This window comes from Ambystoma mexicanum, chromosome 3q, assembly GCF_040938575.1.
Source record: "Ambystoma mexicanum isolate Mex_15411 chromosome 3q, UKY_AmexF1_1, whole genome shotgun sequence".
Taxonomy (NCBI): domain Eukaryota; kingdom Metazoa; phylum Chordata; class Amphibia; order Caudata; family Ambystomatidae; genus Ambystoma; species Ambystoma mexicanum.
Window position 1 is genome coordinate 461,773,341 of NC_090926.1, and position 21,934 is coordinate 461,795,274.

The 21,934-nt window shown below is 47.1% G+C and overlaps 1 protein-coding gene across 1 annotated transcript in view; it reads right to left on the reverse strand.

Moving 5' to 3' along the window:
* ZMAT2 (zinc finger matrin-type 2) overlaps positions 1 to 21,934 on the reverse strand; it is a 204,485-nt gene that overhangs the window by 62,928 nt on the left and 119,623 nt on the right. The window contains exons 4-5 of the mRNA XM_069654212.1: positions 14,639 to 14,712; positions 14,344 to 14,489 (exon numbers count right to left, since the gene is read on the reverse strand). Coding sequence (XP_069510313.1) covers positions 14,344 to 14,489; positions 14,639 to 14,712 — 220 coding nt within the window. The remainder of the gene's footprint in view (positions 1 to 14,343; positions 14,490 to 14,638; positions 14,713 to 21,934) is intronic.

Genomic DNA, 21,934 nt, shown 5'->3' on the forward strand with positions numbered 1-21,934 from the left:
GCGAAATTAAAGGAATCTTAAAAAAGAAAACTCCTCAGACGAGCGCTTAAATATAGGCAGCGCCGCCAGGTAACCTTTAATGGTACCCACTTGCAGGCCCTTGTGGGCTAACGAAAGCATAAGACAGAACCACACGAATGGCACATGAAAAAGGATCCACATTCTTGACCCTGCACCAGTCGCAGAACTTTCTCCAACAGCCAAGGGACTTTGTTGCAGGCCTTCTGGCCGAAAGCAACACCTCCATCATGCCTTCAGGGAGGTCCCAATCCTTATAGCTCAACCTTTCAGAAGCCAAGCATGAAGGTTGAGGGACTTGACCTCTGGATGGAGAACCTGACCCATCTCCCGTGAGCAGACCGGTAGGGAAGACGGCGTGGAGGGCAGATGGACATGTCGAAAAGGTCCAGGTACCACGTTCTCCAGGCCCATGCCGGAGCAATGAGGATCATTCGGGAACCGAACCTCCATAACCTCCACAGCACTTGCGGAATGACAGACTGGAGGAAACGCATACAGCAGTGGGTAGGACCACTCCACTACGAACGAGTCCCCCAAGGCTACTCTTCGAGGGAATTCCTGCAAGCAGAATCTTTCGCACTTCCGGTTGACACTGGTGGCGAAGAGATCCACTTGAGGGGTCCCCCAAAGGGCAAAGATCTCCAGGAGAATCTCCTGAGCCAGCTCCCACTTGTGAGAGCCTACGCCGCCTCGTTTTCGTCTCCGGCCAGATGAACTGCTGAGATCGAAATTTCCTGCTGGATGGCCCAGAACCAGAGCTGCATCGCCTCTCTGCACAGAGGGAGAGACCCAACCCTCCCCCTCCCTTTTTCTGTTGAGGTAGTGCATGGCCACTGTATTGACCGTCAGAATCAGGGCATTCTTCCCCCACACAGACGGCAGAAAAGCCTTCAGGGCTAGCCTGATGGCCCTCAGCTCTAACAGATGGATATGGAGTCTGGACTCCGACGGAGACCAACGACCGCTGACTCAACTCGTTGGCATGAGCTCCCCATCCCGTGAGGGATGCGTCCGTCACGATCATAGCCAAAATGGAGCCCCCTTCATCAGATTGCCTTCGACGGCCCACCATAGAAGATCCTGAGCGACCGAGGGCGGCACCTGAACGGGATCCGACATCCTGCCTGAAGACTGCGACCACTGCATCTTGAGAGCCCACTGCAGAGCTCTCATCCGCAGCCTGGCCTCTGGCACCAGGAAAATGCAGGATGCCATGAGGCCTAGCAACCTCAAGAATTAGAACGCCGGGAGACTCTGGGCATGTTGAAACTCGTGCACCATCTGTAGAATGTGATGAGCCCTCCCCTGGGGAGGGAAACACTGCCCCAGGGATGTGCCGAGCACTGCTCCGATGTACTGGAGCCACTGGGTTGGCGTCAAGTGGGACTTCTTTAAGTTGAGGGAGAAGCCCAGCCTGTGAAGGGAGTGGCAGGTGACTGACAGATGATCCAGGACTTGCTCGGGAGAGCGTGCCCTGATCAACCAATCGTCCAGGTAGGGGTAGATGTGAATCCCCCTTTCCGGAGATATGCTGCCACCACCACCATAAGCTTGGTCAAGACCCTCGGGGCGGAGGTCAAGCCGAACGGCAGGACCCGAAACTGAAAGTGCGAGTCGCCAACCGCGAACCTCAAGTACTTCTTGTGCTTGGGATGAATCGGCACATGAAAATAAGCACCCTTGAGGTTGAGGGACACCAACCAGTCCTGAAGTTGAAGGGCCTGGAGGACTTGAGACAGTGTAACCATCGTGAACTTGTCCTTCCTGAGTAGCTTTTTCAAACCACGCAAATCCATGATGGTCTCATTCCCCAGTCTTTTTTAGAAATCAAAAAATATGGCGAATACCATCCCTTGTTCCTCTCCGCTACAGGCACCAGTTCTATGGCGCCTTTCTCCAGCAGGGATTTGATTTTCTGCGCAAGGAGCGGATCCGGACTCTTCAAAGAGAGATTCCCTAGTGGATTGTTGCGAGGCCTCTGCCAGAAAGGAAGGCAGTAGCCGTAGGCTATGATCTCCAGAACCCACACATCTGAAGTAATAGCACGCCATTCTACATGATGCTGCGCCAGCCCTCCCCCAACCGGCGAACCATGGGACATGGCCTCATGACTGAGCTGAAGCGGCTGCAGCAGTGCCTGAGGGCAAAGAGGCAACTGCCCGAGCGGCCTTAGCACCTCGAGTACCTTGTTTTCCACCGCTGGTACTCCTACGTGGGCCCCTTTGACTTGCAGCTCCCCTCGATCTAACAGAGGTAGAGTAGTATCGAAAGGAACCTCCCCTCCATTGCTGTCCGCTAGGACAAAAAGGCAGAGGGTGGCGAACTGCAGCGCTCCACGACTTCGCTGCAGCTTTGGAGGTTTGCAACCTCTCAAGGCTCTCGTCAGCCTTGCTTCCAAAAAGATGGTCACCATCAAAGGGCATGTTGAGAAGCCGGGCTTGTACATCCGGAGAAAACCCCGACTTTCGCAACTACGCAAATCTGCGCGGTTGCGGATCACGGTGCTCGCCTCCATGGACCGGCTGACACAGTCTGCCATGTCCAGACCCGACTGAACAGATTCACACATGGCATCTTTGCCATCCTGTACAAGGGCAAGAAAGCCATCCCGTTCCTCCCCTTCAGTAATATGTTCAGCCGCCAATGAAACAATTCCACAGAGTCTGAGTGAAACGTGTTAAGGCAAACATGGAGTTGGCTGCTTTCAAAGCCATGCCCCCTGAAGAAAAGACTTTCTTGGCCCAACCATCAAAACATTTGTCGTCCCTATCAGGAGGGATGGTAAGGTATGACGCCTGTTGTGCTGGGGCTGTAGCCGCCTGCTCCACCAAACTCTCCGGAGTAGGGTGCATGGACAAGTAGCTGGGGTTGCCACTGGCTGGGCGGTACTTTTTCGGCAACGACTTACCCACTGCCGGGAGACTCTCGGGAGCAGTCCAAGCCGCTGCCACCCTATGGAATGGCAGTACCGGGTCAGTTGGTGGACCTTGGTCCAAGATATCCGTCAGGTCATCCTGCAGAAAATCCACTGGTGGAGCAGACCACCCCAAGTACTCAGTCACCCTCGGCATTAGCTGCCGGTACAAAGACTCTGCGTGCGTGCGTGCGTGCCAGGCTCAGGCCTACCAAACTCAACCTCCGGAGAGGTGTCAAGACCAGTGGCGTCGTGCAAAGCATGACGCAGGTCTTCCATCTGCCTATGAGCAGATAACAGTTCGTCAGGAACCAAACCTGCATCAGACCCTTCATCCACCTCAGAAATATAACTAAGAGGCTGAAATAAATCCCTGGATGAGGGCACAGAAAAAGGGACAAACACATTTTTCGACTTGGCTAGAGCCTTCTTCGGGGTTTCCACTGGTCTCCGGGGTACCTCCGATAAAGCATCCTCGAAAGGAGTCGAGGGCATCGACAGAATCGGCGTCGAGCGTGGCGCTGATGGCTTTGACACAGGCCTCGAGGGCGGTGCCCCGAGCGTGTCCTTAGACGGCCTTGGCGCCGATGGCGTCTACGTCTTCTTCGAAGACCTCACAGGCTCCGACTGCCTCGAGGTGGTTGAGGTGGTCGAGGACCAGGACCTGGAGCGGGCATGGCTAGAGAGATCCACCTCGATCGAAGGCTCCCGATGATCGTGCCGACCATCCGAGCCTGAAGGCTTGCGAGCGGTGGCCCCAGCACATTCCCTGACGGCTTCTTTCGAAGGCGCGGACGGAACAGAGCCCTGCAATTGAAAAATCGCCATCATCTCCGTACTAAATTCATCCCATTCCGCAGGAGAAGAATGCTTGTTGGGACAAGCAACCCGCCGATGGGCAGGTGACCGGTGACGGCGCTTCCGCGAGTGCCTCGAAGAGGCAGAGGAATGGCAGGAACCACTCCGGGACCGAGACCCCCTGGAATCGTCGATCGAAAGCCCAGCGGATTTCGACATTCGGGGTTTGGAAACCCTACCAACAGAAAGCTTCTTCCGCTCCCGCAAGGCCTTCAATGCTAACGACTGGCAATAATCATAGTCATCCGTGGCATGGTCCTCACCGAGGCACCAGAGGTAGGCGTCATGCGGGTCCGTAAGTGACATCTTGGGACCGCAGTCCTGACACTTCTTGAATCCTGGCCGCGGGGTAGAAGACGACAAACCAGTTCGAATAACCGATAGAATAACTCAGAAGAACTGAGGTGCGCCAAGATCCCCAAAGCGAACACATTTGCGGAAAAAACGGAACTGAGGCTACGGGCGTCGTTAAGGTTAGAGGACATTTGTACCGCGCACTATCACCACCGAAGTGGTCCCTTGGCGCTCTGGCGGCTCTGAAAAAGGGGAGGAGAGGGGGTGGGTTAGTGGGAATAAGCTGGAAAAGTGCAAGAGCAGTGATGTGCTGTTGGCAGCCTCAGCCCCGTGGATCCGTTGGCTGGGCTTGGGGGCGTTTTATGGTCCGTGGTCGTCGCGTGCTGTTGTGCAAGTCTATGTGTGGTTTGTTTTGTTGTTGCATTGCTGTGAAGTTTGCACGGATTGCTGCGTTTAAGGCTTGTGGTTGTGTGTGGCTATAGTTTGAGAGGTGTCTGCAGAGGGATGGAATTGTTAGTTGGTTGGTTAATTGGCATTGCTGTCCTTGCGATTGTGGGATTCCATCTAGGTGCAGTACATGCTAACAGTCACATTTCTATCTAGATGCGACACAGGCTAGGTTCAGAATTCTAAGTGTGGTGCATGCTAAGAATCACATATGCTAACAATCACATTTGTGTCTAGATTTGGCGCAGACTAAACTTGAGAATTCCATCTAAGTGTGGTGTCAAGGGTTTTGACCCATGTTGAATCCTTAGACTGGGTAGATGTGGGGATGAGCTGGCGCCGCCCATTATTCTATCCCAGAACAAACTAAATCAATAGACTGGGTGGATGTGGGGATGAGCTATCGCCGCCCACATTCACGCCAGAATCCAGGAGAACTGCGCAGTTGGCACAAGACCACTCAAAAGATACAACCTTCTTGTGGGGGGTTCCACATCACCACTCTTCTGTAAGGATGCCATCAAAACAATGTTAAGCAAGGGTCCTATACTATCAAGCAAAAGACCACTCTATTGAAATGCAGTAATTCAAGACAGATCCCAAAAATGGATGCAATACCGGTACTCACCACTATCAGAAAGCCGGTGTTTTAAAACCACCAGAATTTTGTGTAAAACTGAACAGTGGAACCCAAACCAGGCCAAGAAAGACTTGCTAAAAGGTGGACACAATGTAAAACTATATTCTGAAATGACTTGAAGGAAGTAATTATTTAATGTATACGTAAAAATTGTAAGTTTGATTTAAACTGGGAACTAAAGTGACATTTAGCTGAATTCTGCCTGACAACTACCCCCGACAGGAGAAACCTGCTCAGCCACTCTTCCCAAGCCTAGCTGCATCCTGCTTCCCCACCAAAAGGAGTGGACACCTCTCTGATTAGATTAGGGGAGGGGCACCTGCAGGAGATTGAACAAAGCCTTGTCCTGGACTCAGGCAAATGTTATATTGGGGGGGGCGTAAAATGGCTTCCTCTTGGGAGAAGTGGGAGGAGAGGTGCCTCTGGGAGCCACCCGAGCTGGAGGCGGGGGCAGACAGAAGCTTCCCCCATGTGCTTTGGAACCTAAACCACACCCATCTGGGCCAGAGCATAAATGTAAAAAGATGGATAATTCATAGTACGGATTTGTCAGAATTATATAAGTAATATTATTCTTGTGATTTTTCTGTGCACGTTTTAAGAGGTGTTAGGACCCTGTGGTGTATTCTGGGGGGTTGCTAGTGGAAAATAGGGTCTTACTCCAAATGTCTGCATGTTAAAAATCTGACACTTCATCAATTAATGTCCATACTCCTTGCACACATGTGTGTAATTTTTGGTAAATGTCCGATATTGGTAAACCAGTCAAAAAGCGCAAAATGTTGTCATTTTTTAATGCAAGCCCCCAGGAAGATCAGAGGCGGACAAGCATGGACCATAAGGAATATATAATGTGTACATGTAATTTCAACAAATTGTGTATCTGGGAAATATGTATTTCAATCAAATATAGATTTGTGGGCAAATTGACCAGGGGAGGATCCTCTGACCCATAAACAGACCTCATCATGATGACAATCCATTTCCTTCCCCCAATCACGGGAGAGGGGAGAATTGGGCCAATGACAAGTAGAGAGGGGCAGGCTTAGCTAGGCCCAGGCACACACCAATTTTCAAAACACATAAAAAGAGACTGCTGGGACAGGTAGAGACATTCAATTCCATTTGCTGCGGAGCGTGCTGACCGACGACTTCACATCCAGAGATCCAACACTTGGACTTCCAAGCTAAACAGAGACTACAGAACTTTGAACCTAGAAGGCCCACTGCAAGCAAAAGTATTCTCAGCAGGCCTTCAGAATCCAGCAAACCTAACTAAACTATTCAACAGCCGGGCCAGCTGTTTGAATTCTTTGCCAAGAACGTGTGCCGGAAACGCAGACCAGACCCAGACCGCTGTGAGCAGAACCAGAGATCCGGATCGCTGTGAGCAGAACCGGTGCCTGATTAGTCCGCCGAGCAGAGAGAACTGCCGCTGGACGTGTTGACCAGATCCGTGACGAGGCCCATTCATTTCAAAATTAGGAATGAGTATCCACCAGAACTGTGCAGAACCCAATCTCTTAGTTAAAATAATCTAATCCAAACTATTTTAACCTAATTAGAACAGCCTCCTAGAAATGTGTCATCTGTCATTTGTAAAGCTGCACAACTGTCACCTGTCAATTCTGCAGCTGCAAGCTGTCACCTGTCATTTTGAGTTTTACTTTAAATCCGAAAATCTACCTTTATTAAATCATCTGCATCTCCGAAAGATGTGATTCTAGGCTTTCCAACGAACTTAGAACTGACTTCCTACTCCCTATACTTTTTCCGCAATCGCGATTTACGCACTCGCAAAATTTACCGCGATTTGGGCTCAATTTCTCCACTTGTCAAAATAGCAGCTCCATTCCTTCCTTTGTTAAAATCCGTTTGCAACCTAGTAAAAACGCATAGAGCATTGCTAAAGTGAGCCTGAACTAATACCAACAAGCATCTCTCACTCACCCTGAATCTCTAGAGGGAATTAAAATCAGTTAGCACATTTTCCCATCCGTTGCCATCACATTTAAAAGCATTTTGGGCCCGTGTTTCAAACTTCTACCTGTTTCCTCTAAGCTTGCTTGGGGGGAACTGAATTTCGTATTGTATTTGATTGCATTCCTGAGAACTGTGTGCTCCTCTTTCCATCTCCTTCCATTTCTTACATTGCATGGGGGGGGTGAATTGCCAGAGAAAAAGTGATTACATTGTTGTTGGTTGAAATCATATCAAGTTTATTTGCTGTACTGCATTTTATTCCACCTTGCATTTCCTTGAAACCATAAAGCATTTTCAGCTACCTCATCCTCTATTCTACTCCTAAGTAATCAAGTGTACCACTGTAACATTACCCATTGTGGATCCACATCATATGTCTCAGTGTACTATCAGATATTCATGTATTATAAAAGTGTGATATATATATATTGTTTAATTTTTCAAATAAACCTTTTAATTTGCAAAACAAACCTACTTCTTGGCTCAGTGGGGTCAGGGGGATTCTAAGAGAGGGGTGTCATATAAGGGTTGTCATCCAGAGTACATGAACTGGACCTAAAAATATATCAATAAGGGTTTCCCTCAGCATCCCAGGCTAGGCATTGACTTAGCTGTAGTGTTGAAGTGAAGCCGCTTAACAGTGGCATATGCTAACATTCACATTTCGGAAATTCCATCTAAGTGTGGCATATGCTAACAGTCATATTTTTGTCTAGATTCGGCACAGACTAAACTTGAAAAATTCCATCTAAGTGTGGCATATGCCAACAATCACATTTCTGAAATTCCATCTAAGTGTGGCATATGCTAACAATCACATTTCTGAAATTCCATCTAGGTGTGGCATATGCCAACAATCACATTTCTGAAATGCCATCTAAGTGTGGCATATGCTAACAATCACATTTCTGAAATTCCATCTAGGTGTGGCATATGCCAACAATCACATTCCTGTCTAGATTTGGCGCAGACTAAACTTGAGAATTCCATCTAAGTGTGGCATATGCCAACAGTCATTTCTGTCTAGATTCGGCGCAGACTAAACTTTGTGGTTCTCTCAGGGTATGGTACTGGTTAACATTATACTGCAGACCATTCAAAGGTAAGTTAGAGTGGTAGGAGCTTTCTGGAGTAGAGTAATTGCTCTACCCCCCATTCATGCCAGCACTTAGTTTTGTCGGTGTGTGGTGGCTTCATTGGCTTCCCTTGCAGACACTCTCTGGAGTCGCCATTGTAGGAGCCGCCCTTAGCCTTGGGGCCCTTAGCCACAGGGGCTGCCGATTGTAGTGGAGCGAGGTGCCCAAGGAAAGCAGCAGGCTAAGGTGATTTGTGACCCTGAGTCTTGCCGAGATGCCCCCCAAACAGCCAGAAACACTGTAAAAGTGTTTAAAAAATGGCGATCCAGCGCGCTCAGCGCTACATGCACCTTTCCCCATGTCCCATTCCTGACCTCCCGACCCTCCCCCCAGCCCCATTGGTAATTTCCCCCCATATCATGAACCCTCCCAGGGCAGCCCTCTGCCCGGTAGCCCCTGCGCCAAGGGCGGCTCCTACAATGGCGGCTCCAGAGTGTCTGCAGATGTCAGCAGGGGAAGCCAATGAAGCCACCAGACACCGACAAAACTAAGTGCTGGCATGAGTGGGGGTAGAGCAATTACTCTACTCCAGAAAGCTCCTGCCACTCCAACTTACCTTTGAATGGTCTGCAGTATAATGTTAACCAGACATGTAAAGTCTACTGTACATGCAGGTTTGTCATGCTGGAAAAGGAGGGGCTTCCTCCACGCAGACAGCACTACAGTGCAACATGCGGCCCTACTGGATAGGCTTACAGAAGCATTGAGTCTCCCATTGACCCCGGCAGTCGTAAAATGCCTAGAGCATTCTAAACTGGCAGATTTAATTTCCCACGGAAACTAAGCTACAGGCGTAGAGGCCAAAAAAGCAGCCCATTATCCACTGAGAGATACCAGAGGGTGTTTTACCGTCTAGTCCCCAGGGATCTCTTGCTCGGGTGGCCAGGGCACGGCCAATGCTTTTGGATGCAGACCCTGGGGGTGGACCAGTGGGGGAGGATCACCTGGGTCAGGGGGTCCTCTGGGAGTGGGGGGTAAGATACCCAACAGTGAGACGCGGTATCCCTCACTTTCCAACACCTTAACCCCCATCCTATTTTTTAGGGTATTCCGATTTTCCAACCCCATCGCCCCCTTCCTGCACAAACACCGAGCCGAGGAAGAGAAGGTCTGAGCTAAGAAAGACTAACACTCAAACATTACACCAGACATTTCCTATTAGTACGGTCAGGCAGAGTCAGGCAATTGCATACACCCGATACCTATTGACTTTCCTCACACAGATAAAAGGTGGAGCACTGGGACACACTGAGCAAGGCACGAGAAGGAGCCATTCTTCCGGGGCAGCAGCAAAGCATATGGAGCAAGACGGCAGGCCGAGAAGCAGAATCAGGGAGTGGCAAGACCTTGGGCGTCCCAGCGAACATTGTTACCTCCAAAGAATCTTTAAGGCTGCACATGTGACCCCGACGGAAGAGAACCGTGAATCTGGCATTATGTGCTACAGCTACCAGCCGCCCTCGCAGGTGGGTAACCAAGTTGGGGAGGTGAAGCAGCAGCTGTGGTATCAACCTTGGCTCCTAGATCAAAGACACGAGCACAGAAACCAACACAGCCGAAAGGCTGGTCTGTGTTGAAGAGAACATTTACAAGTGGCAACAGTGTACCATGAGAATGAAGGTTACGCGTATACTGAGAAGACGCGAGTGAAAGTAAAATGTGATTAATCCGCCAAGTATTGCTGAACTGTGAATCGAACAAGTGAGACTTGATACGAGATAACAGTGATCCAGCATAGCGAAATTGTCCAATCAAAGGTCTGTTTAAATGTGCATAGTGGTGCAAACAGAAAAGTGAAAAAGCCGAGAAACCCATGAATGACAAATTTATCTGACATCAGTGGAACGATGAATTAGAAAAGTGAACTGTAATCAAAGTGGTCATGCTGAGGTATTCGTAAAACCCCCTGGCACATTTGTAAGTCTTCAATGAGAAAAGCAAACTGAGCAATTGCGATTCGGAAGGTTGGAGCCCAACAGAAGGAGACCTGTAGCGAACTGTGAGAAGTGTGAAGTGTAAAGCCTGAAGTTTGTAAACTATGAATCCTGGAGGAAAGGAACTTTTGTTTTGTTGAATGAACCCAAGGGATCCTGCGAATAAGAAACTTTGTGCGAACAAGAGACTTTTCCATGGAAGGCCCTGGTCCGCATCCTGAGCTGCATCCTTGTGTCTAAAGACAAGAGTGCGTTCTAAGACCCGAGTGTGCCACCTTACCCCGGGAGGAAGGGAGATTTGCTCTGTTACTTTGACATTGTTTTGAACACTGCTTTTTCCTTTACATATACATCTTTCCCTATACACATTTATTTTAGTAGAATAAGTGCAGGCATTTTTTTTAGAATAGACCATTTTTTTGTTTTGTCTGACAAAGGACCAGGACTGTTTTTTTACTTTGATGGGTGCGAGTACTCAAATCTTTAGTCATAGGTCAAGCTAGGAGTTTTTCAAACCCCGCTTTCAAGTTACAATAAAGTTGTTGAACTTGCCAATCTTACGTCTGTCTACTTGTGATACCATGCCTCCCTTACAACACCCACATCTAGGTTCGAGAAAGAAGATGTTAAAACAAATGACAGGATGATGCATGTTAGCAAAGAAGGGCCTTAACATGCAGTTTATTCCGTTAATTGAAATACAAGGTGGAGTTCCACAAGGAACAGCATTTGTGGAGAAAGCGTGGGTGTTCCTTATCCCCTTACTGAGGCAATTTGGAGGCAGAACAGCACTGGAAAGCCAGTTAGGTCTCTAGCATTATTGAGAGTAGTGCTGGAGCAGCATCACTACTCCGCACATGACTTGAGAGAGTCTAGCAGCAACAATTGCAGAAGAGTGGCTCTCACCCAATCTTCTGGAACACATGGCACAGTTCATTGTGAATTACATAGTTTGCCAGAAATTCACTGCAGGGCACACTTTGCGAACAGTGAGAGGAGCAATCCCTAGACCCAATGGCCCATTTCAGCATCTGCAAATAGATTAGGTATATATGCTACAAATATGCAATGGCTAAAGATATATGCTGGTCGTGGTATGTCCTATCTTTACATGGATAGGGGAAAGTCTATACGCACAAACCCTGGTGCCCTGTGCGTTGTCAAGTTCCTTGTACGCAATGTGTTCCACAGGTTGGGGGCACAAGGTTTTGCGGTCTGACAATGGCCCGCATTATATAAAATTAGTTATTTGAACAGATGGTACTTCTGTTGGTATAAAACAATTTCTCCTCTGCTTACCAACCACAGGCAAATGGGATCTACAAGAGGTTAAATGGATTATTAAAGGAGCGAGGGATGGCTACATTGCCTGCCCCTGGCTTCATATTCCCTTAGAAATCAGCCCGATTCAGATCACCATCCAACGCCTCATGAGTTGGTGATTAGACGCTGTATGAGAACTTAATGGACTCCTCCAACTAGGGTAAGAACTGATGCCCATATTGTATCAAAGGCATTAGGTGACGAGATGCACGATTTAATGTTTGCAGGTGTCTTTCACGCATCAATAGAACAAGTAATAAACACAATGGAGGACTCTGGGTGGGTTTTACACACCCTATACACAATCCCAAATACGTAGTCACACAAAATGTGTACGGCTATGGTCAACTAATATCTTATGATTTTCGGAGCAAATTCTATATGACCCTCCAACCAAACCAACTGTTCCCACCAACTAGAATCTATCCCTAGATGCCAGTGGTGTGTCGCCTATCTAGGGTAAGGGGACTTGCTGACCATATTCTCACACTACGATAAAAATGCAACAAGGAACTATTGTTAGTATATGTCCTTGTGGTAAGAATACAAACAGGAAACCCACTTCCTTTAATGTCCTGTTTCTATGTACTGCAGTCGCACAGCGTTGACCCAACATCTACAGGGATTTGTTTGCCCGTTTAAAAGCACGTTGAAGGTTCACCGGTATACCAAAATGTTGAACATCTAGCAAGACAGCAATGATAATGACAGCTATATTCTTGCCAGGACTTCAAACTGCAATAAATGCCAAGTGGCTGCAGATTACATGATGGGCACTACTGCAGACGATTAATGAAACAAAAGGATTCAATGCAATTGTAGAAGAATTGAGAGCGATCAGGCTGATGCCAGTTCATAACAGGTATCTTCTAGATAGGATTACAGCAATGGAGGGAGGCGTGCGCGCCGAGTTCGGGCCTTCTTGCTCTACATTTACACCTTCTCATGATGGAGAGAATGGAGCCCTGACAGAGGCAATAACTATGTTGACGACCCTGCATATGAAAACAGAGGATGAAGTTGATGAAACAATTGGTTTACATCTTTGTCGTGGATTCCAACTTGCCTGGCGAATGCTTTTAAAGTACTTAGAGCAATGCTAGTGTTTTTGTACTGCTAGAATTCTGTTTCATAAGGATCATTGTGGGACAATGCAAGAAGACCGCCAAGAAGGCTATTGGGTTGAAGATGACGACGCTGGAATGTGTGAGCAGAAGCAAAATGAAGACGGTGCCCGTGAGAAAATAAAGAAAAGTACCATTGCACCTACAGGAACCAAGTTCCATTGCACTAAGGATCAGAAAAGATAAATGGGACGTTGGATATTCTGTTCACCATCTGGAGAGTGCTGCCGAATGACCTGGACTATGGATGAATACAGATAATTCAGGCCACCTAAGTGGGGTGACAAGGATTTGGATCCCAAAATAGAAACAGGATGAAGATGCTGATAAATGAAAAAGGAGATAAAGACCATGAAAGCAGAAAATTTGGTCTAGAATTCGATCGGGGGGGGGGTGTAGAGGAGCAGGTAGACGCTATCCTGCCAGTTCCCACCCAATCACCACCGTTATATTGGAACAGTCTGAGAAAAACCATAGATGGGACCCCTACATCATTCCTATACCACATCGAGTGTATGAGAGACTTTATGCACTCAGACAGCCATATAGAATGTACCCTGGCACTAGTGTGGAAGGATGTTGTATAGAAGAACGATACCTGGAAGGATGTCGCCTGCCAAGATGTTAGAATGCACTGGTGGACATCATGGATTTACGTTAAAATGAAATCTGAAAAGGACAAAATTATGTCATGTAGGGGATATATGAACCTCTGATGAAACAATATGAAAAATACTAAGTAATGATGTAACTGAAGCACTAAAAGTAACATGTACCTAAAGCTAAAGTAATCATGGATCTAAAGAAAATAAAAGTAGCTTAGTGACCAATAACTGTAAATACGCAGTAACGCAAGGTAGAAAGAAAATTTATAGAAGCTGGCTATAGAAGAATATATAACTTGGCAAGGACGGCCATATTGGGAAAATGGATGCTGGCTCACATTGAACATAACCAAGCTACCTCGGAGACAGGCAGAGGATGTAAGAATCAGGAGACACATTAATTAGCTAACAGTTTCATGTTCAGAGCCTACGATGAGTCGGTACTGGAGTAGATCTGCTCCGGTCTATCCTCCGTATCCTGCCGGTCCGCATACCTAGAAGGCTCCACAGCCGGGACCGCATCTCTATCCCACTCAGGAGGTTGTTGGGCCGGAGTGGCCACCTTGTCTACCTGGCGCTGGTTCCTTTGCTGCTACTTCTTCAGCCGTATCTCGCCTTGGGGTTAAGGACACCCACTGGGCAGCCGCCACCTCTTTCCTGCACTATGGGAAAATCCTAAAATGCAGAGTTTAACCAGAGACCGTATGAAGGCTCGACACGTCATGCAAGAAGTAACTGCACGCACAACCATGTTTCTCATTTTCAACACATTTCTCCCATCCTCCAATTTTTTGGCAACTCAGGAGGTTAATATGGAGTCCTATTTACCACTAGTTGGCACTTTTGTGGGGCTTTTCTGGAAGCATCAGGCCAAATTCTAATTTGCAAGTGGGTAAGAGCAAGAATTGTGCAGATTTTGAAAATTCTTTAAAATAATGCATGTGGAGAAATATCTACTAACTTTACTGATTTTACAAATTCTGGTGCAATTGCCCACCAACAGATAGGGTGCCCCTTGCTTTAGAGATACCACGCAGGCTACTTATAATGCTCTGGATCCTCACCTCCTCACGAAGCTCCTTCAACCTCTCCTCAAAGTCATAATCTTTCTGTTTCTCCTCCATTTTTTTCTTGTTCGACTCAAATCGTTTCTTCACCTGATCAAGTGTCGATCTTTCCACTCTCATGGACATCCCCAGATTCCTCTGATCTGCCATGCAAAGAAAAAACAAAAAGGTGCTTTATTGTCTTAAAGCTGGCTTACTAGACAGCATTGCTAATTGTGGTGTGTGTATTTCACTAGTGGGCCATCTTCAGTTTCCTTTGAAGAATGAGATTAGCCAAAAGCACTAAGCTTACGTTTTTTGCCATTGATGTGGTCCAAGAAGTTGATGGAGTCCTTCACGACACAGTCACAGACGTTGCAGTAATAGCTGAAAGATAGCATGACACATGATCATTGGTACGCATTGCGGCTGCTTCATCCTGATTAGTTTACAAAAACATTCCCCCCTTCCCTATATGGTCATTAGACAGGCACCAGAACTTTTAGCTTTGACAGAGATCTCAAAGTAAGCAGACGTTTTCATTGAATTTGCTTTTTACTAGGGTTTATGAAGCACTGTGGGGAAAAGTAGGACATGAGCAAATGTCATCTTGAAACAGAGGTTCTTAACCCATCCAGGCAAGAGAATTATAGAAATTGGCATGTACCGGCAGAGAAAATAAAATGGAACAAGTGACTCACCAGCAACTACTATACTCCAAATGCATAGCTAGCTTTCCTTCATAGTTGTGAGAGTGACCAAAAAACAGCATGGATTTTACATTGAAGCTGTGTGTGCATGGCTCAGACTAAGGCTGTGGCCTTCTAGGAATGCCTCTGGGATTTACCTTCCAAGTACTTTTTTCATCCGCGACATCTTATGTATTGCCAGGGGAGGTGTGTGAGCACAAGGAATTGGATCAATGTACTAGGAGTACAGTAGTTATTATGGGGACCAATTTGTTATTCCCTTTTCTCCATAATTGTGAGATTCCCAAGCAAAAAAAAAACAGTTTGGTTGAACCAGTCTAGTCTAGCCAAAAAGGTCATTTAAAACTGCTGCACTTTTTACAAAGTATCACTAGCAGAGCACAAGTAGCAGCTTTAGCAAGAATATCCAAGGAATGGGCCTCTGAAAGTCCAATAGTGTTGATTTGCTCCAGACTGAATGGTGGGACGCTCCACAAGAGGAGGTGATCTTTGCAAGCAATAGCTATAGAAAATGCAAGACACTATGCAGCGGGCAGTGCTGGCTTTAAAAGTCTGCTTATCCTGCAAGAGGGCTTCATTTGTTGGTCAAAAAGAGTGTCTGATTAACAGATCACTTCCTCCGCTAAAGGTACATTTTTAACACCCTCTCGATTTCCAAATCAGAGAGTGTTTGCCTCCAATGTAGACTTAGGAAGGGATTTTGGAGGCACAGGCGTGCAAGTATTCTTTGTCAAAACCGTGAAGGGCTCAAAGGGTGGCAGGGTTTGAAATTCACTCATCAAGTGGGATGCTTGGACCACATTCAGCAAGGCTGTTTTCCAAGACACCTGCTTTTGATCTGCTGTGGCCAGAGGGCTTAGGAGAGAAGGTAGACAGAAAAACCATCAGGTCCAAGAAAGGCTACAGTCCCATGGGCGGAAGTAACAAATGAGACAACCCCTCTGACTTTTTACAACAGGATTTGAAAAAAACAAACAGGTTTCTGTAGGCAGCCAGCGCTGACAGTCCGGCAAGTCTATCTCCAAGCAAGTACTCTACAGTTCGGAGATCAAGGAGAGCACAATGTCCAGTTTGCAGGTCAAATAGTTAATCTTCCTCTGCAAACAAGGGCAAAACCTGGTCCAATTGCTTTTACATCAGGCACACGTGGAATCATTCCCTGCTGCTTTAAGGGTCTCTACTTTGTCAGCTAAGCGCCTCATGCAGTTTAGAGTGAGCTGCTCTGTTATCAAACAACCAAGCCAGGACTGTGGGGAGGGATGAATAACCTGACCCCCCCTCCTGCAACAATAGGTCCACTCTCCAGTGGACCTCTTCCTTCTCCCACCTGTGAGGCTAAAAACCTCAGGATCATCTTCGACTTCACTCTCTCCTTCTCCCCTCACATCTCTGACATCTCTAATAAGTCACTCTACCAGTTGCACCTCCTTAGGAGGTATTCTTCCTTTCCTCTCCTTCCCCCAGAAGTTCACTGTCTCCAGAGCTCTGGTTATCTCTAGGCTTGTCTATTGCAACAGCTTCTTTCTAAATCTGCCTGCTTCTACTCTCCGCCCTCTGCAAGACCAGAACAGGACTGCAAGACTTGTCCTTGGCCTCAAGCCCAGGGATAGCATCACTCTAGGACTGAAATCTCTGCACTGGTCCCCAGTGGCTGCAGGAATAAAGTTCAAAACCCTCTGCATTGTCCACAAGGCCTTCTGGGGCATGGGGCCTCAATAACTTCAACTCTCTCTAAATATCTTCCTGGTCAAGCTCTTCACTCATCCACCTCCAACTCCCTCAGGGTCAGTCACTTCTCCAAGTAACAAGTTGGTGGTCGATCTCCCCTCGGCTGGGGCCTCAGCTGGAAGAGCATCCTTGCCTCCCTAAAACTCCAGTTCCGTAAGCACCTCAAGACCTTCCTCTTTGCTTCTGCTTTCTCCTCCTCTCTCCTGCCGAACTCCTGAAACTGCACTGTCACCTGTCTACCCTCTGATCTCAGGCTCGGGGCCCCTCCCCCACCAGCTGTATACCTGCACTGCCTCCCAGACAACCCCTGCACTTGGGGGCTGTTTCTGTATCCCTACAGTCCCCCCAGCTCCCGACACTTGATGTCTGCACTTGCCACAAGCTGGCTGCACTTTTACCTATTTAATTTATTCTTTACTGTTGATCCTATGTATTGCACTGCCCCCTACCCCCTACACCCCCACTCCCCCCCCAAACCCCCACACTTTCCCTTTCCCCGCTCCCTGTACTTGCGCAAACTTAATGTAACTGGGAACCGGCCTTGAAAGATAGTTTTAGTCTTCCCTCTGCCCCTCCCCCCACCTCCTTGGCTAGTCGCACCTTGAAACACTTGTGTATGTTATAAATGCCATATCATATCCAGGGCAGCTAAACGGAGAGGGGTTGCAGGATTTGGTGGGGGGGGGGAGATGTTTAGTTTGAGGGCCCAGAGGAGATGAAAGGGCTGAACATAAAGGACTTATGTGGGCTGAAAATAAGAAAATGTCTGGCTACCACCCGACACTAAAGATCGATGAGCACAAAGCTGTTGTACAAATAGGAGTGACCTGTAAATCAAAAGCAGGGGACAGAAGATACACAGGGCCAAGCAACCCTCAGAGCATCAGGCCTTGACCATGCAATGAAGTGAAAGGAGTTTAGGATTTGAAAATGGTTCACTTGGGGAGAACCCACATTTTGAAAGAGGGCAGAATAAACGTGTGAAGTTCATACAGGTAATTAGAGGTGGACAACGAATTAAGAAAATCTGCATCTGCATTAATGTTAATGAGAAAAGCTTTCAGGATACAGAAGATTGGCATCAGCTCGAACACTTAAGTGCCCCCCCCCCCCATCTCTCCATAGTAGACGAAAGACTTTGTAAATATAGGGCATCCATTGTTGTGGCTCACCCTAAACGGGAGGAATCTGCTAGGATTGTGCAATATGATGTCAGATTTCAAAAGTGGATCTCTCCACCCACCAGGAGGTTGGACCTTGACTACACCAAAGCATGTCCCACATCAGCTTGAGTAGGATAGGACGGATTACTGACAGAGCTTTTCCACAAGTTTGGCAGGTGCAGCTACACGCATTGCTGACAGGGACGAGTATAAAGAAAAGCCAGGCCGCATGATACTAAGTCCCAAAAGCGCCTGCAACTCCTAGGTTGTTTGCCTCTCGGATTTGTCTCATCCAGTCTGTAGTCAGATAGAACTGAGCCACTGCAGTGTCCCACTGGAAGGCAATAATTATCAAACAGTGAAGTTAGACCATTTGGTTTATCAAAAAGGAGAGATTGGGGAAAGTTCCCAAAATGTTTACAGGGACTGCCCCACTGGTTGGGTACTAGCTGCTCATCAGCCAATTGTCTAAATATGTGTGATGTGGATGGCCCGATTTCATAAGGCCAACCAAGCAATTGTTTTATTTATAAAGCGCACAAACACCTCAGAGGCAATCGAGGCACTGTTAAAAGGCCAGTTACATGCAGTAGCAAGAACCCACCATCACAACAGTTGGTAAGGAAGTAAATACACAAAAAGGTGTCCCATGCTTGGCAAATAACCATGTTATGAGGGATTTGCGGAATACCCAGTAGGATGGTTCCGCTCAGAGTAGGAAGCAGGGAGTATGACTGTTTAGCTGTGATTTACAGGATGCTCAGACCTTTGGCTTTGGAGCGTCTGACTTTAGGCTGAGGATGCAGTGTGTATATGGGGTTCTGGCTGTCCTGGATGAGTGGGTTCTGGCGATTTTTTTGTGAAAGGTAGGGGGGTAGCAGAGTTGAAAAGGCACTAGTGAGTAATGGACATTGTTTGGAAGATGATCAGTTTGCGGACTGGCAGCCAATTAACTGCTTGCCTGGCTGCTGAAATGTTTTCCCGTTTAGGGATGTGGATGGTGCACAGAGAGCATAATTTTGTGCAACTTGCATTTTTTGTAGGTTTTTGGATGAGGTGCATGAAGAGGCCTTTGCAGTAGTCCAGCCTTGTCCCGAGGTCTGCTTGAGCGATGGTAAGGCAGCGGTCAGTGGTTAAGAAGGGTCTAGAGGCATTTAGGAGTTGGACTGTGTATGCCGCAGAGGACGCGATCACATTCACTCAGCGGGACAGAGAGTGTGGCGTCAAAGTAGACACCTAGTGTCTTTAGCCAGGGTAATGCGTGGATCACAATGTTGTCAATTTTGAAGGATGCATATTGGTTGTTGAGTTTGTGTAGAACTGCAGGAGGTCCTACTAGCAGGATCTCTTTCTCCCCATTTAGGCAGAAGCAGTTTGCTACCCTCCAGGTCTGACTGGTTGATTACATGGCATTCAGGGTATTGATGTCTTCCATGTAGTTGCCAGTGAGTGGGAGGAGAATGGGCGCGTCATTGGCCAAGTTGGTGTATACTATGCAGATGAAACTTAGGATGTCAAATAGGGGTCTAGTGAAGATGTAAAGCGTGAGTGAAATGCAGGACCCTTGTAGAACCACACAAGTGATGGGAGTAGGCAGGGTGCTGGCATTCTCTCATAGCTCTCCCCTCTAGGGGAGCTATTGCCGTCAGGGGCAAAGGTGGTAGAGGTGTTAAGGTGGTGTCATAGTATTTTGTGATTGTAAAGGTCACATGCCGCTGACAGATCAGGAGGAGGAGTGCTGGCTTCCTCATCTCATCCATCTGGCTTGGTGGGTGAGGATTTTTTTGTTGAGGGTCAATTTTATTGAGTATGGCCGTTTGCATATTAGTGCTCCAGGCTTCATCCTTGGTCAGGGAGGGTGGGGTAGTGGCAGGTGTTTTGTGTTCCCCAAGGATGAGGGTTCTCCCTCTGGTGTCTGACTTGGTATTAAGGATTCTAGCATTAAAGTGAGCAATAGCACCTGGAGTGTTCCAAGTGCCGAATGGGATTAGCAAATAAATGATCTCCAGTCCAAATAACCAGACAGACACAAAGAAAATGGCAAAATACTACTTTATTATCAGTGTAATAAAGTAGGGAAACCTGGCAAACAGATTTTAGTTCTGTCACTCACTAAATTTCAGTTCCACAGAAGTTTTATACCTCGTTATACATCAGCTATGATGTCATTCTACGTGGCAAACAGTAAAACCTACTAGTTGGAGGGATTGGTTAAGGGACAGGAATATAGTTTATAAGTGTTAATATCATAGAGCGCTAGGGGATCACTCTGGTAGTGATAGTGCGCGGTACAAGTATCCTTTAACATTAACATCGTTGATGCCCCTCATCTGGTAGGCACGCCTTGAACAACCTAACTATGTAAAATACAGATAACAGCAGCAGATAGGCTTCTGCAACAACGTATGGTCCACCATTACTTAGACCCTCATGGTTGGCAATCTCATCAACCTTGGACATTCGGCTTGTTAGCAGCACGTAAGCAACAAAACCCAGGTGCAAACTAACAATGTCAGACAACTGCCATTCTTGGCTAATTACCCAACCATCTCTCACCAGTTGGGCGCTAAGCCAAGGCTTATTTGTAGTGGACCTTGCTGGCTGTTCCCTTCCTCTGAACTTTAAAAAGAAGTGAAGGCACATTGCTATCTTCGTCTGGAGCTTTATGAATAGGTCTTGTTGTCTGGTCTTGCACCACGTGTGAGGAGACCATGATTTTATATACATTCTGTCCCTCAATTTAATGCTACTTGATTCAATTGTATTGAGTGCCATTATGCCTCTTGGCCTCTGGAAACTTTGTTGCTCCATCCTGCATGTACTTTCTGCATCTTTGATTGTTCAATACTTGACACTCAATTGTTCTGAGTGAAATGTCTTGCGTACATGGCTTCTCCTATTCGACTCCTTTTCGCGCCTCGCAGTTGCTTCTTGCTGTGGCATCCTTGATCCTGAGCCAAGCAAATACCCTTTGGTTCTTGTGCAAAGTGGTATTCCAGCGCCTGTCCGCTCTGCAGCCTTGTTCTCTCTCCGAGATTTCTTGCTACTATTATATGATGCCGACATCCATTTTCCCAACATGGCTGCTTTACTTGCGTTACATTTCCTACATTAGCAAGCTTCAACATAGTCTTATCTACCTTGCGTTACTGCGTATATACATCTACTGCATCGCTTGCCAAGTATCTTATACGTGTATATCATCTTTGCATGTATATTTACTTCATTGCTTCAGTTAAATCTTCATCCATACATCAGATTTAGTGTGTCCACGTATCTTCTCTCTTCATGATGTCACTTCTCTTCTGTCCGACTTTATGGTTCTTCTATATCCACTGGTGTCTGCAAGGTCGTGTCTACCGCATCAGTTCAGGGATTAATTTGGTATGGTTGTCTGAGAGCATAACGTCTTTCATACCTTCGATGTGGCATTGGGACGATACTGGGTGTTATGCACAGTGTTCTCTTGCTGTACTTCCAGTATGATGGTGTGTACATCTGCCTCTACATTACCCCCCCCTACCCCCAACTCTGGTCGAGTCCCTAACACCTCCTCAATTTTCTTCACACTGTTTTCTTCGGAATCCATATCTTCGTCACCCCCCTCAGGTCACCTGCATTTTTTATATGTTCATCCACACTCCAGGTTGTATGGCAACACTCCCCAGTCGCTTCACTGAACACCCAACATCTCACATAGTTCTTATGATCCTTGGGATAATAACATTTTGTTCCAGGGCCAAGGGGCTTTCTTACAGGTGGTGCGTTCAGTCTGCACGTGCTCGTCGGCCACAACATTCACATTGATCATTATCTTCATCCCAATAGCTTTCTTTGCGGTGTTCTTACATTGTCCTAGGATTATTCTTAGAGGACAGAAGAATCCTACCAACGCTAGTATTGCTCCCAACAAATTGAAGACATTTGCCAGCCAGGTTGGATCCCATGAGAACAGGGATGAAAACCAGTCTTCATCTTCAGTTTCAGCTACTTCTGCCACCATTTGTG